The sequence below is a fragment of the Lytechinus variegatus genome, chromosome 12 (genome assembly GCF_018143015.1).
Source record: "Lytechinus variegatus isolate NC3 chromosome 12, Lvar_3.0, whole genome shotgun sequence".
Classification (NCBI taxonomy): Eukaryota; Metazoa; Echinodermata; class Echinoidea; order Temnopleuroida; family Toxopneustidae; genus Lytechinus; species Lytechinus variegatus.
Genome location: NC_054751.1, coordinates 24,892,172 through 24,906,468, shown reverse-complemented (window position 1 = coordinate 24,906,468; position 14,297 = coordinate 24,892,172). Strand labels below are relative to the sequence as shown.

Below are 14,297 nucleotides of genomic sequence, written 5' to 3'. Positions count from 1 at the left end.
TATGACATATCGCAAAATTAGAGCCTGTGTTTCGCATTATTTAATCTTGTTTAAGAGGTACGTTATCCAAGAATAAAGTGAAGATTTTAACTTTAAAAATGAATCTTTAGCTGCCGACTTGGTAAATTGTGAATGAAAACATTTCCGGCCCTCCTATTGGCAAAGTTTGATCCGAAACGATGAATGGTTCATTTTTATCATTCAGACCTCCCTACGGAAGAATCAAAGGTACGGACCTAGCTGGTAACTTGGCGATACATATGACAGTCATGGCAGTGACCTTCAACTGGTTCGTTCGTGGTCCTTGTGGAAACCCTGTTGTCACTATGTCGTTGAAGTCGAAGTTCTTTTGCGAGATAACTAGGCCTATCCGATACGAGCTTTTAGGGTTTCTAATGGTACGATCAAGATGAAAATCTGAGTGCCAGCTTTCTTTTCCATAGAGCAGCAGTAAAGAGTTGTTTATGTAATGCTTTTTTTTCATTTTTATTTCGCCTCTGCATGGTATTTCACCATTATATAATTTCATCTGATTACCTGCTATACTTCACCCTCTTTCTGTCTGTATTACTATTTTGTGTTATTTCTTTCTCTTGGTGTTTCGTTCTTGTCTTTCTTTAATTTGTTTTTAACGTCTTCCGTTTTACTTTCTATCTTTAATTTTACTTCTCATTTTCTTCAAAGGAAGAACATTTCACGTGTTTTTTTTAGAATGGCGGAAGCGCCGTGGTGTAACGCTTCTGACTCTCGCCTTGTAATCAGAGGGTCGTGTGTTCGAATCCCACCATGGCCTAGCGTCCTTTGGCTCGCTTGCTCTCTCTCTTATGATAAACGGTCGAAATGTGTTCATTTTGAATTATCTTAGACGAACTACGGCAACCAACTACTATGCTACGGTCACCAATACCCTTACGGACACCTTAATGATTTCATACAATCTTTTATATTTAAAATTCGTTCGTACGACGTTCATAAAGGTATTTCTGACCGTATAGCAATATCACCCCCTCACCTCGCTGCCATTCAGAGAAGACGAGATCATCTGATCCATTAAGATTATTTCAGGCAAAGATCGACTTGCGTCCCTAATGGATATCCAAGGGTTTCGAGATTTGAGCATGTGATTAGATTTCCAAACATCCAGGAAAAAAATAGAGGTGCAAGGCGAGACCCAAACAGATTTACCTGTCAAAATGTCTACACTTGAAACATGCTTAAGAGCATCAGTTGGAGAGTGGAATGAAGTAAAAAGTGGTTCATTTCGTTATTAGTTCCTATACTAGACCTGCAAGGCCACAAACTAACTACATCCCCCTCCCCCCTTCCCGGGAACTTTAAATATATAAAATGTAGCTGCTTATGCACACACAAACACTTCCCTCTGATGAACATGATCTGGGACAAGTTTCATTAAGACTTGTTATGATAACAAATGTACGATTTCTATAAGAAATTTACTACCAACCAATCAGATTGAAGGATTTCAGTAGCTTGTAATTGCTATATGCGAATTGATTGTTATAACAAGTTTCATGAAATGGACCGCTGAAGTTGAGGATGTGATTCAAGGTTTCATAATAATAGGGATTAGAACTCTGATCCTAATTATTTCACGACCAAGTAAAAAGAGGAGAAAATGAAATAAAAGGAAAGATAGAAGGGTAAAGTATATTATTTTCTAAACATTATGTCAATATCTATATCACAAAATTGGTTTTTTGTGATATAAATGTCATAAATTTTGATCGCTCGCTCACAATTTTTTTATATATTTCACGTGATACGCCATATCCAGCCCCCATTTTTTGTGGTTCATTAAGTCACTGGTATAAATTGGTAAATATATAATTACAGTGTAATAAAAATGATATATCAGAATCATTCCTCATGTCTGGATTATGCATGGTGATAAGCCCGTGACGTAATGAGCAAAAATGTAGGGGCTAGATATGGCGTACCACGTAAAGTTATTTTTTCAATGATGCGAGCGAAGCGAGAGGGCAAAAAATGTATTTTTATTACATATTTTGAGATATTTTCTAAAAATAATACCATGCATCACCTTTCTTTCCTTTCTGTTTTTTGCGCAGTCGTAACTGTTTTGGGGAGGGGTACGAGCCCCCCCCCCCCCCTTATCTATACGCCACTGATTCGTATCAATGCTCTAATTAAATTTTCTCACGAACTATAGAATAGAACAAGGGAGCAATTGCACATATTTTTGTTCTGATATTTGATAGGTTAGTGATTTGCAATGTTGATTGGATTAATGTGATAGTTATGGTGTTTTAGGACTTGTAGTACTACCTACCCCCCCCCCCCGGCCCTCCCCCACTCTCTCAAATAATACGTCCATCTAATCTGATAATATTGGGACTTCTCAAGAGATACTATTTAGTTTTTTGTCCCCACAAACAAGCATTGATTATCCTGAAGAGCCGGACGACACTAATAAATGCTAAAACATCAGATGGAAGATAAAGGCCTAATGTCCTAGACAAGAACGGAACTATCATTTTTGTCATGGTTATTCACGAGGCAGTCGTAGATGGGGGTAGACTAAATATAAAGGTTTGCGCACGAGCGCATTCTAAAAATATACGTCCACGGATGAAAAGAATCACCGGTTTCTCTTTATTTGAATAAGCAAGCACAGGCCATTTTCCATTCATAACAATGAAGAACACTTGGCATTAAGATCAATAAACACATTATTCAACTTTATACATGTATGGTAGATTGAACCGAAGATATATATTGAGACTAATATCAATCAACCATGGTAATGATGATGAGGAGGAGGAGGAGGCGGAGGTAGGAGTGAAGAGGAGGAGAAAAAGGAGAACGGAGGAGAATGGTGATGGTGATGATGAGGAGGATGGTGATGATGATGTTGAGGAGAATGGTGATGCTGATGATAATGATGATGAGGGGGATGGTGATGATTATGGTGATGAGGGAAAAACAGCTATTATGATGATGAGGAGGAGGTGGAAGAGGAAATATAAGATGATGATGATAATGATGATGATGATAATGATAATGACAATATCATAATAGTAATGGTCATCGCTATCATCATTTACCGTAAGAACAAATTTTTATTAATGTGGGTTTGATACACATTAAGCCCTTTATGTGCATAAAGTTTGACACTTTCATAACATAAAATACAATGAAATGCAAATATTTCGTTAATAGGGGAAACCAAATCCAAAACCTTAAAATATATCAAGTTCAGTCAATTTTATAAGGCATCAGTCATCTTATATTGTATAATGTTGCGCTCTTTGATTCAAAAATTCTAATCCAAAACAATTTCAAACACAAATAAAATTAAATTGACAGTTGTTTACAAATGACATTTCCTTTCTCTTAATGAATAGTCATGTGTCATGTAAATAAGGCATCAATTTAAAAATATAAGTATATTCAACTTGATTGTTTAAGTAATAAGTATCTTAAATTTAATTTGCATAATTCCATTTAGACTTACTTACTCGAAGCACGTTCAATTGCTTAAACTTTCTTAAATGTATATTGAATCTAATATAGTAATAAGAGAAAATCAAGTAAATTCGAACATACTAAGATATGAGTTAGGAACACTTAATTTGAATATTGTATGGAAATAGTTAAATAGTTAACTTACTTAGGAAAATCAGTGAGTAATTTCAAAGAAGCATTATCATTTTATGTTTTTGTTTACCATGTACTTATCGGATGTAATTATTTGAATCATTCTAAACCATTTTTACTGCTGAAAATGAATAAATACGAATTTGAATTTGAATTTTTTAATCAAGTTCAGTCAATTTTATAAGGCATCAGTACTCTTCTTCATTGGCAAAAACGTACAAGGCAATTGTATTATTATCGCATCTCGTCTCGTCTCATACGACATCAGCTGCATTAAAAAAAAAGAAAATCATATTGCAAGTTCCACCCAACATCTTTGATTTAAGTGAAGCTTTATCTTTTCTCTCTGTTTCTTCCATTAAATATAATATCCAAGGTTGCATTTGCCGAGTAACCAAATAATTCATAATCGGTCCTATAATAATCAACAAGACGGTATATAAGGTCACGCGGTATATCCTTATATGCATTGATTAACTTTTCATGTGACCTTGAACTATGAACTTCCGGAAAGGTCACGTAACTAGACAGATTAAAATGTTTTATGACGTAAGGTGCATCGTATTGAAGAGTTTCGTAGTGTCCGAGGAAATCATATTTGAATCGACACGGGGAGGTTATCCGGCTAACCGGCAACCAGTGATCCGTCTGCTGTGTCATCGGAGCATTCGGACCTTTATCCGTAATGAACCGGATGAATTCGTCAAATCGGATTTTTTCTTTAAGAGGGAACTTCACTTTCGAAATATGCTTGTCCCGGTATTGCTTCACGATAGCGCCCCCGAATTGCCTTTCAAAGCTGGTCTTGCCATACACGAACTTGTCTAAATAAGCCGAAAGCGCTCTTTCCAGAGGTTCCCGCGTAAACATCACTTTGTTGTACGTCTTCCAACGTTTCTTAACTTTCTCGGGATTCCCGATATCACTCAACTTCAGAACCTTCCATTTCCTCTTGGCCTGTCCACCCTTGATCGCTTTGGGCACCCTTTGCATAGGATTCCGGTCTAGGTGATAGAGCTTCGCCATGATTTCTTTCCAGGTTGTGCAGGAGATCTTTGGTACGAAGCAGAAGATGAACTTGAACTTGTCACTCGCGATAAAATGCACGGTCGTCTCCCATGAAACCGGCGGTAGAGTCCGACTGATCCCAAGACGGCTGCATGCTTTTTCAAGGTGCTCCTGTCTCTTGAGTTGTTCCTCCTCGAAATCATAGGATTCCTCTGTCTGTAAGATAAGATGAGATGAGGTGTGAAATATAGTTATTTCATGTTAAGACTAATAACCCTAAATAGACTGAGGGCGGGCCGATTCAGGCCCCCTCGACATTTTTCGCAAACAATCTGCCGCACAATTTTTTATGACCGCGTCGCCCGCTGACAAAATTGCGACCCCTGTTATAGGGTCCGAAATCACGCAGCAATACGTAAGTGCACGGAAACCCAAAATGCTAATAAAACGGGAATTCGCGTACAAATCCAATGCAAAGTGTTTTAATCAAAATTCATAAATAAATCATTTTGCCTGTTACTGATCAAACTAAATTAATTTTGTCTTGTTTATGGTTAGAATGAATTCCCAGACGATTTCCATCGAAAAGCAATAAAAACAAAAAAGTTGAAAAACAGAAATACATAAGAAAATAAGAAAATAATAAAATGTATACAAACAAATATTCCACTTGAGCTCTGCGCTCACATTACACGTTTAACGTAATACATGGCGTTTGTCCTTTTCAATCAAAGTAGTAACAATATTTTAAGCTTGTGTTTCGTGCTTTATTTCTTTTGGTTAGTGGTATTCTGTTACTAATTTCTTCGAATAGTCCTTAAAACGTCCCACCCCCTTAATTTGTTTGTTTTGTTTGTTTGTTTGCATTTATTTCTGCGTTCAAAAACACAATACAAATTATTTATCATTACAAAATACAAAATAATTCATAATATGAACAATGTGGTCATATTACATAATAAATACAAATAAGGATGTGAGTATAAATTACTCTTTTATAAATGTAAACATATACATATAATGTAATAAATGAACACAGGAGACCGCCATCGTGAGCGGTTAGACTTGAATTGATGGCGGCCTCATAAAAGATTCGTGACTAAGATTGATATTTACTGACCAAGTGGGTGCATTGCAAGTGCAGGTGCTGGTGCTGTGTATAGCAGTTGAGTAAAATCAGAATATTAAATAGCGAATGTGAATATTTGAGTGAATGTTTTAATTTGGAGGGTGGGGTTGATAAGATTGAATGATAGTTTTCTTTAGAGTGGCTTTTAATGAGTATATGATAGTTTTCTTTAGGCTTTTAATGAGTATATATTTTGAGGTTGGTATAAAGAAAAAAAATAGCTCGCGCTTCATGCTCGCAATATTTGGTGGATTACACACGCTTTATAATGTTCATGATCACACAAAACACTTAGAATACCCCCATCATACATGTTATAAAGCCAGATTATCGAGAAAAAAAGTCATTTTGCGATTCGGAATCCCGCTATTTATTTAGGTCGAATGAGACATCTAAAGTAAACATAAAGCTGAAAATATAGTACTTAAACCTTGATCACTACCTCTCTCGCCAGCCACCTAAATCCCTAACAAAAAAATGTTAGCTCTTTAGCTCTTTCAGCAGCCTATGAAGGGGGGGGGGGTGGATGGTATTTCTCCACCCCCTATTAGACAAAACAGGAACCATTCTAATGCAGTGTCCCGAAGGAAACCACAAACCATTATTTTACTCCTGGTTTTAAATCAGTAAACAAAATAATTGTTTGATTTGATGTCCAAATGCGACCAGTATTAGACCAATAAAGTCTGCCAGTCATCCATCATAAATGTCCCAGCATGCATGTTATACTGACCTGTAGCACGCCTTCTGTGGTACGGAGATGATTGGATAACATATTTCTATCCGTTGCTTTAAAATCTTTTAATGATGATGATGATGACAATTCCTTAGTTATACTGGTAGATCTATGTCCTGAAATCCGGTAGCCATCCGCACTTGTATCCGTTGAGTAAACGTCTTGACTGGCGTCTTGGACGAGGCTAACGTCTGATAGTTCCGAAGAAAAAATTAATATAAATAGATAAATTATTAGAGAGGGGGTAATTAAAATGACACTTTATTACCAGTATGAGACATTGTACGTTTGCTCCTGAAAGGTGTTACATGTATATGGCATGTTCTATTTTTTTTTCTATTATCACTTTTCTCGGGGGGGGGTTGCAGTTGGTGAACATTGATTTTGTTTTATTGATGTCATTATAGGTATATATAATTGATATATTAACTATTATGTGTTCTAAATCAACCGACACCAATAGTTGCACTACTTATTATAAGGGGGCACAACGTCAGTTTTAACACTGCTCCTTTTTACCATGTCACCCGAGTGAATCGAGGACATAAAATAGACCATTTCGTATTTCCTTCATGGGCAATTTTTGTCAAAAGACCTTACATTTCTTTCATTAATAAAGGCAGATTTCAAAGCAAGATACCATGTAAGCATGCATTACATAGCATGATGATGAAATTAAATGAACCAGGTGATTATGATAGTTACCAATGAACACAAAATAGGGCATTTATTCATCAATTAAGCCTATATCTGCTAGTTTCTCCTTTAATGATTAAGATCTTACCTCCCAATCTGCTATTGTACCAAGTGGCAAGAAATCCACAGGTTCCAAATAAAATGAGTGCTGCAACATACTTCCTCCTGGTGACAGACATGGTGTCGTTGTACAGTACAATCTCTCCCTTTAAAGTTCAACTCAAACTTCCGGTGATCAGTTGCTGAAGCCATATACCTTTGCTGTAAGAAAAACCCTCGCCCTGGAAAACACAAGATGAAAATTACTTTTAAGGTTGATCTAATATGCCCGCCATTTTTTTAAAGCAGATAAAAATTATTGGGGTTGCCACGTACGGTGCGTCATTGGCATGAAATGAAGACATTCATTTCCGCGGTTATAACAGATGATATAATTTTGTCCGATCGCCGAACGTCTGAGAAAGTAGCTGTTTTGTTATAAACCTACACACATAAACCCCAGAGCATAATATGCCAATATGATAGTCCGTACAACGAAGAACGGGGGTGCTTCTCCTTGTCAGTTGTCGATATATTGATTTTTATTCTTAAAAGTCTTGCTACAGCGAACTGGGGCCGTTAGACTCTCCTTGACGTGCGTGTCCAATAGTACGTAGTAAACGGTCAATGAATATCAGCTGATCTTGTCCATTGGTCAAGAATGAACTTGGAAGAGTATAAGAGAAGCCACAATACACTGATAGTTGATGACCACTATGAGTAGAGTACCGGACATGCAACTCTTGGCGCTAGGTACCGGACACGGACTTAGATATTATATAATTTTGCACTCACTAAACGAGTATTTTGTAATGACTGGGTATGTATTATCCCCACCCTATAACGTGCGTTAGGGACTTATTACTTTCCTATATTAAGATCATTGGAAATGAAAATATTGAATTGGATTGAACTAGCTGCTTTATCCTGTATCATGAATATGAATACGTATACTATAATATCCAATACTCTACATACGCAAAATCCATAATTGCCAATATTACTTGACAAATAAAAAAAAACTTACCAATGGACGAGCGTTATGTCTCGGTTATATCCACTCAGCGAGCGATGGTTGCTCGATTTCGATCGTGGAGGTAATATCTCCATGGTATAAATATGCTTGATATGTCTGTGAATATATACATCGACGGACTTTCCTTGCACAGACGTGGCTCTGATCATGGACACCCGGCATCCGAGTCACATTTTCGAAACTTTAATCTTGGCTTACAATATTACACACCTCCTGGTGATATGGCAGTACACTATTTCTGCTCCGAAACATATATATACTACCGCTTTTATAGGTTTGAAGACTTAAAATCAAGAGAATCATCTCACAGAGCCACTCAAAATAAACTGCAGTTGGTATAATACGTGAGTCCAACTCTGCAATATCGAATGGAGTCAGTAAAACCTAATTTGGGCGGAAACGTGCCCTTCCCATCTGGAAGACGTATACCAGTTTGCGCTGTGACCGGGAACATGACCTTAGCCTTATTCGTTATCGTGACCTCGCAACCCGTTCTGCATCGATCAGGAATAATGCCCCCCCCCCCCTCCGTCAGGCGCAGCAATACAGTTATAGGAGAGGTCGGGACGGGGTCGACCTTTTTAACGAAAATTAAGGGTCCCGCGCTGTAAAAAAAGGGAAAAAAGAAAGAAGAAAGTTTGAAGAGGGTTATAAAAACGAGGGGATGGTCTGTGTTATCATCCCCCGATAATTTACAGTCGAAAATCATAATATTTACGATGAATCATGATGGCCGCATGATGGTAAGTAGGGGGTATACCGAGTTTTTTTTACCTGCTAAGAAAGCACGAATGCCTGTGTGCAAGCAACCAGGTGACCGATGGCTTAAGGTCCTCTCCGAGGGACCTGGTAATGAGGATAAATGCCTTACCAAAGGGCACTAGCGCACCACTTGGGAATCGAACCCGGGTCACCGAAATCCAAAACCCCCGCTCTACCGACTGAGCTATCGAGTACATGGTGATCATTATCAGGATGGTAAAATTGATTGTCGTATAAACACATGAAGACCACCATTCCCCCCCCCCCCCCTCCTCAGAAATGTCTTATGTTTGTTACTGAATTGAACTATTCCTTGTTAAAAAGAGAAGGGTGGATGGAGAACAAAACGATTCCAGGATGAGAGAAGATGTTTGTGTTTGTTCTTAGTACGTGTATACGTGGCGTTATTTTAGTTTTTATGTCATGCCTCCTCACAACAAAGTTACCTCCTTTTTAAAAATGTCATTTCATTTCTATTCACTATCCCGTTTAATGATGCAAGATAAGAGAACATACGACAAAAAATTGAATTCAAATTCGGAGTATAAAAGGAAAATAACCATAAATCGACAAGAGTCCTTAAAATGGCTTATTTTCATTTTTTTTCTAAAAAAAATCAACTCTCGCTTCGCTCTCGCAAATTTATACACGTAGTACCTGATAAAGCTATCCTGTACTCAAAACTATAATCGCAATTATATCCTACCCCCCCCCCCACACACACACACACTTGCATACAGATGTGGGGCATGGGGCCAGCATGGATCCAAAAAAAAGATTCTCGACAAAGAAAGAAAAAAAGATTAAGGAAAAACAAAGAGGGTGAGAAATGATGATCTGTTGAATATCATGTCACAATCTATCAAAGAATTATATTTCTGTATTAACCTTGGCAAAATTTTTGCTATCTCGCTTCACTCGCTTGCAGCTTTTTTTTCTCTTTACGTCGTGTCTGTTCCCATTACAAAATTTAGACTCATATGCGCGTTGTGAAAACGAAAATTAATCATCGTTCAGGGTCCCGTAACACAAAGGTTAGCGATTGATCGAAAATTGTAGCCAATGGAATCAATCGTAGAAAAATGATCTACGATCATTGCTAAACTTTGTGTTATTAATCCCTGGGCCCGTATTCTGAAGTCGGGTTTAACTTAAACTCAGGTTTAAAGTTGTGAAGTATGGATAGCCAATTGTTACATAAATCACTAATGGTATAGATATATTTCACCTCATTTGGCTCTCAAATCATTCATAATTGTCAGGGAAGTATATACAGTGCGTCTCAGAAAAAAACGAAACCGAGATTTAGCGATCATTTATCATAACTTAATCATAAATGAAATAGACAAATGACCTACCAATTTAAAGCTTAGAATCTCCTCTTTCACCTGATATTACTTAGGTTATTTCTCATTCACGCATAAGTGAGCAAAACAATTGAAGAAAGGATACCAAACACTCATTTGGCGGGGGGTATCTGGGTTTCAAAAAGAAAACCACATTTCCGAAAAGTTCAATATCTGCTCTTTAATTTGGTACCTCAATTACAGAAAATGATCAAGAAATAAAAAAGTTCTGGTCATTTGAAAAAAGGCTTGTATTTCCATAATTTCATGAGATAAACGTGTTTTCACCGGATTACCACATAAGTTATCGCATGGTGAACAAAAGATTTAATGCATGGCTGACCGTCAACAAAACGGAGTGTCGAGTGAGTTTGAAATTTTTGAAATTCAAGCCTTATTTCAAATGACCAGAACTTTGTTATTTCTTGACTATTTTCTGTGATTTAGGTATCAAATTAAAGAGCAGATATTGAAGTTTTAAAAATGTGGTTTTCTTTTCGAAACCCGGATAACCCCCGCCAAATGAGTTTTTTATATCCTTTCTTCAAATTATATTTGCTCACTCATGAGTGAATGAGAAATAATCTAAGTAATATCAGATGAAAGAGGAGATTCCAAGCTTTAAATTGGTAGGTCATTTGTCTATTTTATTTATGATTAAGTAATGATAAATTTGTGGGACGCACTGTATAGATTATTGTCTTCACCATCGATGAATCAGAAAAGTGCACAGTGAACATAAGAAACGTACAGCTTAAGAAAACAATTTGATACTTCTGGCTTCCCATACTTAAACCACAACTTTAAACCTGACTTAAGTTAAACCCGACTTCAGAATACGGGCACGTGTCTATATCTCTGCATTTAGAAAATATACGCCTGTAAGTCATGTATAAGTTCAAATGTCAGAAGATACTAGATTCAAGGTATAAAATAACAAAATTTTGCTCTTTTTTCACCAAATAGTTCTACATGTAGTATGTACATGATACGCCAATAATTCCTGTAATATTTATGACATATTCTGCAACATAGGCGTTTAAAAAAGTAAATAAAAAGAAGAAAGGAAAGGGGGAAGATAAGAGACAAAATATATAAGAGGAGGAAGACGAGTGAATACAATAAGAGAGAACGAGTTTTTTTTATCATGTCACTATATGAGATTTTCGCTCGCATTAATTGCTGAAAAATCATTATCACATGCATCCTATTCATGATAACGGTGCTTAAAGTGTCCAGTGTTTTAGGCCTTAATAACAAATTTCACTCTCACATTAAGCTTATTAGATAAATAAAAATGATAAAATTTCCATGAATTCCTAATACGGAATGATAGAATGTCCCGGTCCTAGGTCAAACATAATATGTAAATAGGTAACTAACTCATAAAGTTTTTGTAGGTCTGAAATCTCCTTTTTACCTACTTCTGCTTTGTGCTCGCGTCAAATGTTTAGTTATATGCGTATCTCTTTCATGAGTACAAAAAGTGCTTAAAATATCAATTTTGTCGGAATATAAAAATTGTTAAGCTCGCGCTTCGCGCTCGCATCACCTCATTGTTGAAATATTTATAACAGTCCTAACAGGTCCCCAATCAGTATGTATATATTCAAAAATTCTTGTTCAAGATCCCAAATATTGCCCAGCATGTTCAATTTTCAGGACAAAATACATGAAATTTCGGCTCCCCCCAAAAAATAAAAAATAAAATAGGTCGCGTTTCACGCTCGAAATATGTTAACCGGGCTAATGAGATTACTACATACTTATGTTGTTTTAAAATGATTAAGCTAAGAAGCGAGTGTTAGGACTACCCCTTCAAAGAAACAAACAAAAATCGATCGGGGAAACCCGATTAGGAAAATATGGGTAAAACTTGTTGGACCCCCTATAGGCGAAAGCTGGCACCGCCCCTGATTATAGAGTATTACTTACTATACGATCCTTCACCGCTCTCAGTACAGGATAGGCTATCGGCAGCAAGACATCATACTTTCTGTTCTTGGCCACTCTTACTATATCTGTCGAGTTGCATCTTTGTCTCATAAATTCTGCTGCAAACTGCATTATCTCACCCACAGCTGTTTCGAGAACTACCTCTCCTTGTCTTCAAAATAATATCAAATAAAAAATGCAAATGATTAATCGAAATGGGGGTCTTTCATTTTATGCAATTTTATCTTGATATTAAGAAATTTTGCAACACGTACTCTGCAGGGGCAGACTTGTTTAATTATGTGTCTTATTTGACGTTAGACTAGTCCTTTTCAGCTTTCGCCAATGGGGGGGGGGGCGAAAAAAATTACCCATATTTTCCCCCAATTGGCCACTCAAAGTTGATATTTGTTTGTTTCTTTTAAAGGGGCAGTCCTAGCAGTCACTTATCGGCCTTATTCTTTTAAAGCAGTAAAAATATATAACAATCTCATTAACCCCATTTGAATAGAATATTGCGAGCGCGAAGGGCGAGCATTTTTGGGGAGGTGGAAATGTTATGCATTTTGTCCTGAAAATTCAACTTTCTGGGCAATGTTTCCGATCCTGAACAATTTGCGTATATGCGACTATATAATTATTGCGAGAAGCGCGAGCAGAAATTGTTAATATACGTTCTGGCCTGATCGAAAAGGGAACTGTTAAGAGACTGTTTGGAGTTAGTCATGAAGACGATAACTATTTCAACAATTAAATTGTAAGCGCGAAGCGCGAGCTAAAAATATTGACATTCCGACCTAAAAAAAGACATTTTAGCACTTTTTGTAATCATGAATGAAAACGTTATAGCTATACAATTGACGCAAGCGTGAGCTGTAAAAAAGGGGATTTCAGACCTAAAAACGAGACATTTTATACAAGTTTTGTAATCATGAAAAGGGTGGGTAATTTGGTATCTTATTAGATTTTTTTAATATTTTGATCTAAAACTGGATATTTTAAGCACGTTGAAAATAAACTACAAGCGGCATGTCTTCTCAAACATGCATGTGTGGTTTTATTTTTTAGATTCAGACCTGTGTGGGCATTCTAAATACAAGATTTTCTCATTTCATTTCCTTTATTGGTTTCCGTTTCACAATGTAGTACATATCATAATAAACATAACATAACTAAGGAATATTACAAGACATAATATCATGTATAACATAATTAGGCCTATAGCTTTCATAAACACAATAAAAAAATAAGCCGCCTGAGATGTTTTTTTTTTGTATTTTAGAGTAACACGAAGGGGCTTGCCGAAAAAATCCAAAGTTTTCATAAAAGGCAAGCCCCTAAACTTAGTTTCATTACCTAATCTACACAATTTTTAAGCACTGTGCGGGAAAATTGTGAAGTGAATGTGGATCGCACTGTATAAAATGATGCGAGCACGAAATGCAGCTGATATTTTTATCATTTTGACCTAGGACAGGGACATTCTAAGGACATTTTGTCATGAAGTCTTCCCCTCACCCTATGTTATTCACTCGTCTCCCTCCTTATTTTGTTCTTTTTTTCCTCCTCTCTTTCCCCTTTTCTTTTTTTTCTCCCTTTTTGCTTCACCAATAGGAGGGGGCGGGCCCCTCGAGCCCCCCTGGATCCGCTTATGCATTTTATATGATCATGGACCTACTAGTAGGTCCATGACAGGATGTACAGTTCATCAAGCGCTGTAGGAAGAGTTTGATTGAACTGTATTAAGGAAAAGACATCATTAGAAAGATGAAATGGATATGCACACAATCACGTTAATGGCTGCTTTAGTTGTGCAAGGGCGTTACCAGGTCTTGTGACCAATTAATACATATATGGACAAGTATTCTGCATTAAATTTATTTCCGTTTCGGGATTCTTTGAATCGTCTATACAGTGCGTCCCACAAAAAAACGAAACCGAGATTTAGCGATGATTTATCATAACTTAAAG

At 36.8% G+C, this 14,297-nt stretch overlaps 1 protein-coding gene across 1 annotated transcript; it reads right to left on the bottom strand.

Annotated features, from left to right (window-relative positions):
* Positions 1 to 3,002: 3,002 nt before the first annotated feature.
* Positions 3,003 to 7,772, bottom strand: LOC121425601 (carbohydrate sulfotransferase 14-like). Its single transcript, XM_041621716.1, has 3 exons — positions 7,297 to 7,772; positions 6,510 to 6,703; positions 3,003 to 4,863 (listed from the first exon to the last, which is right to left on the bottom strand). Exons 1-3 carry the CDS (start codon positions 7,385 to 7,387, stop codon positions 3,973 to 3,975), a joined length of 1,176 nt encoding a protein of 391 aa, XP_041477650.1. The 5' UTR covers positions 7,388 to 7,772; the 3' UTR covers positions 3,003 to 3,972.
* Between the last annotated feature and the right edge of the window lie 6,525 nt (positions 7,773 to 14,297).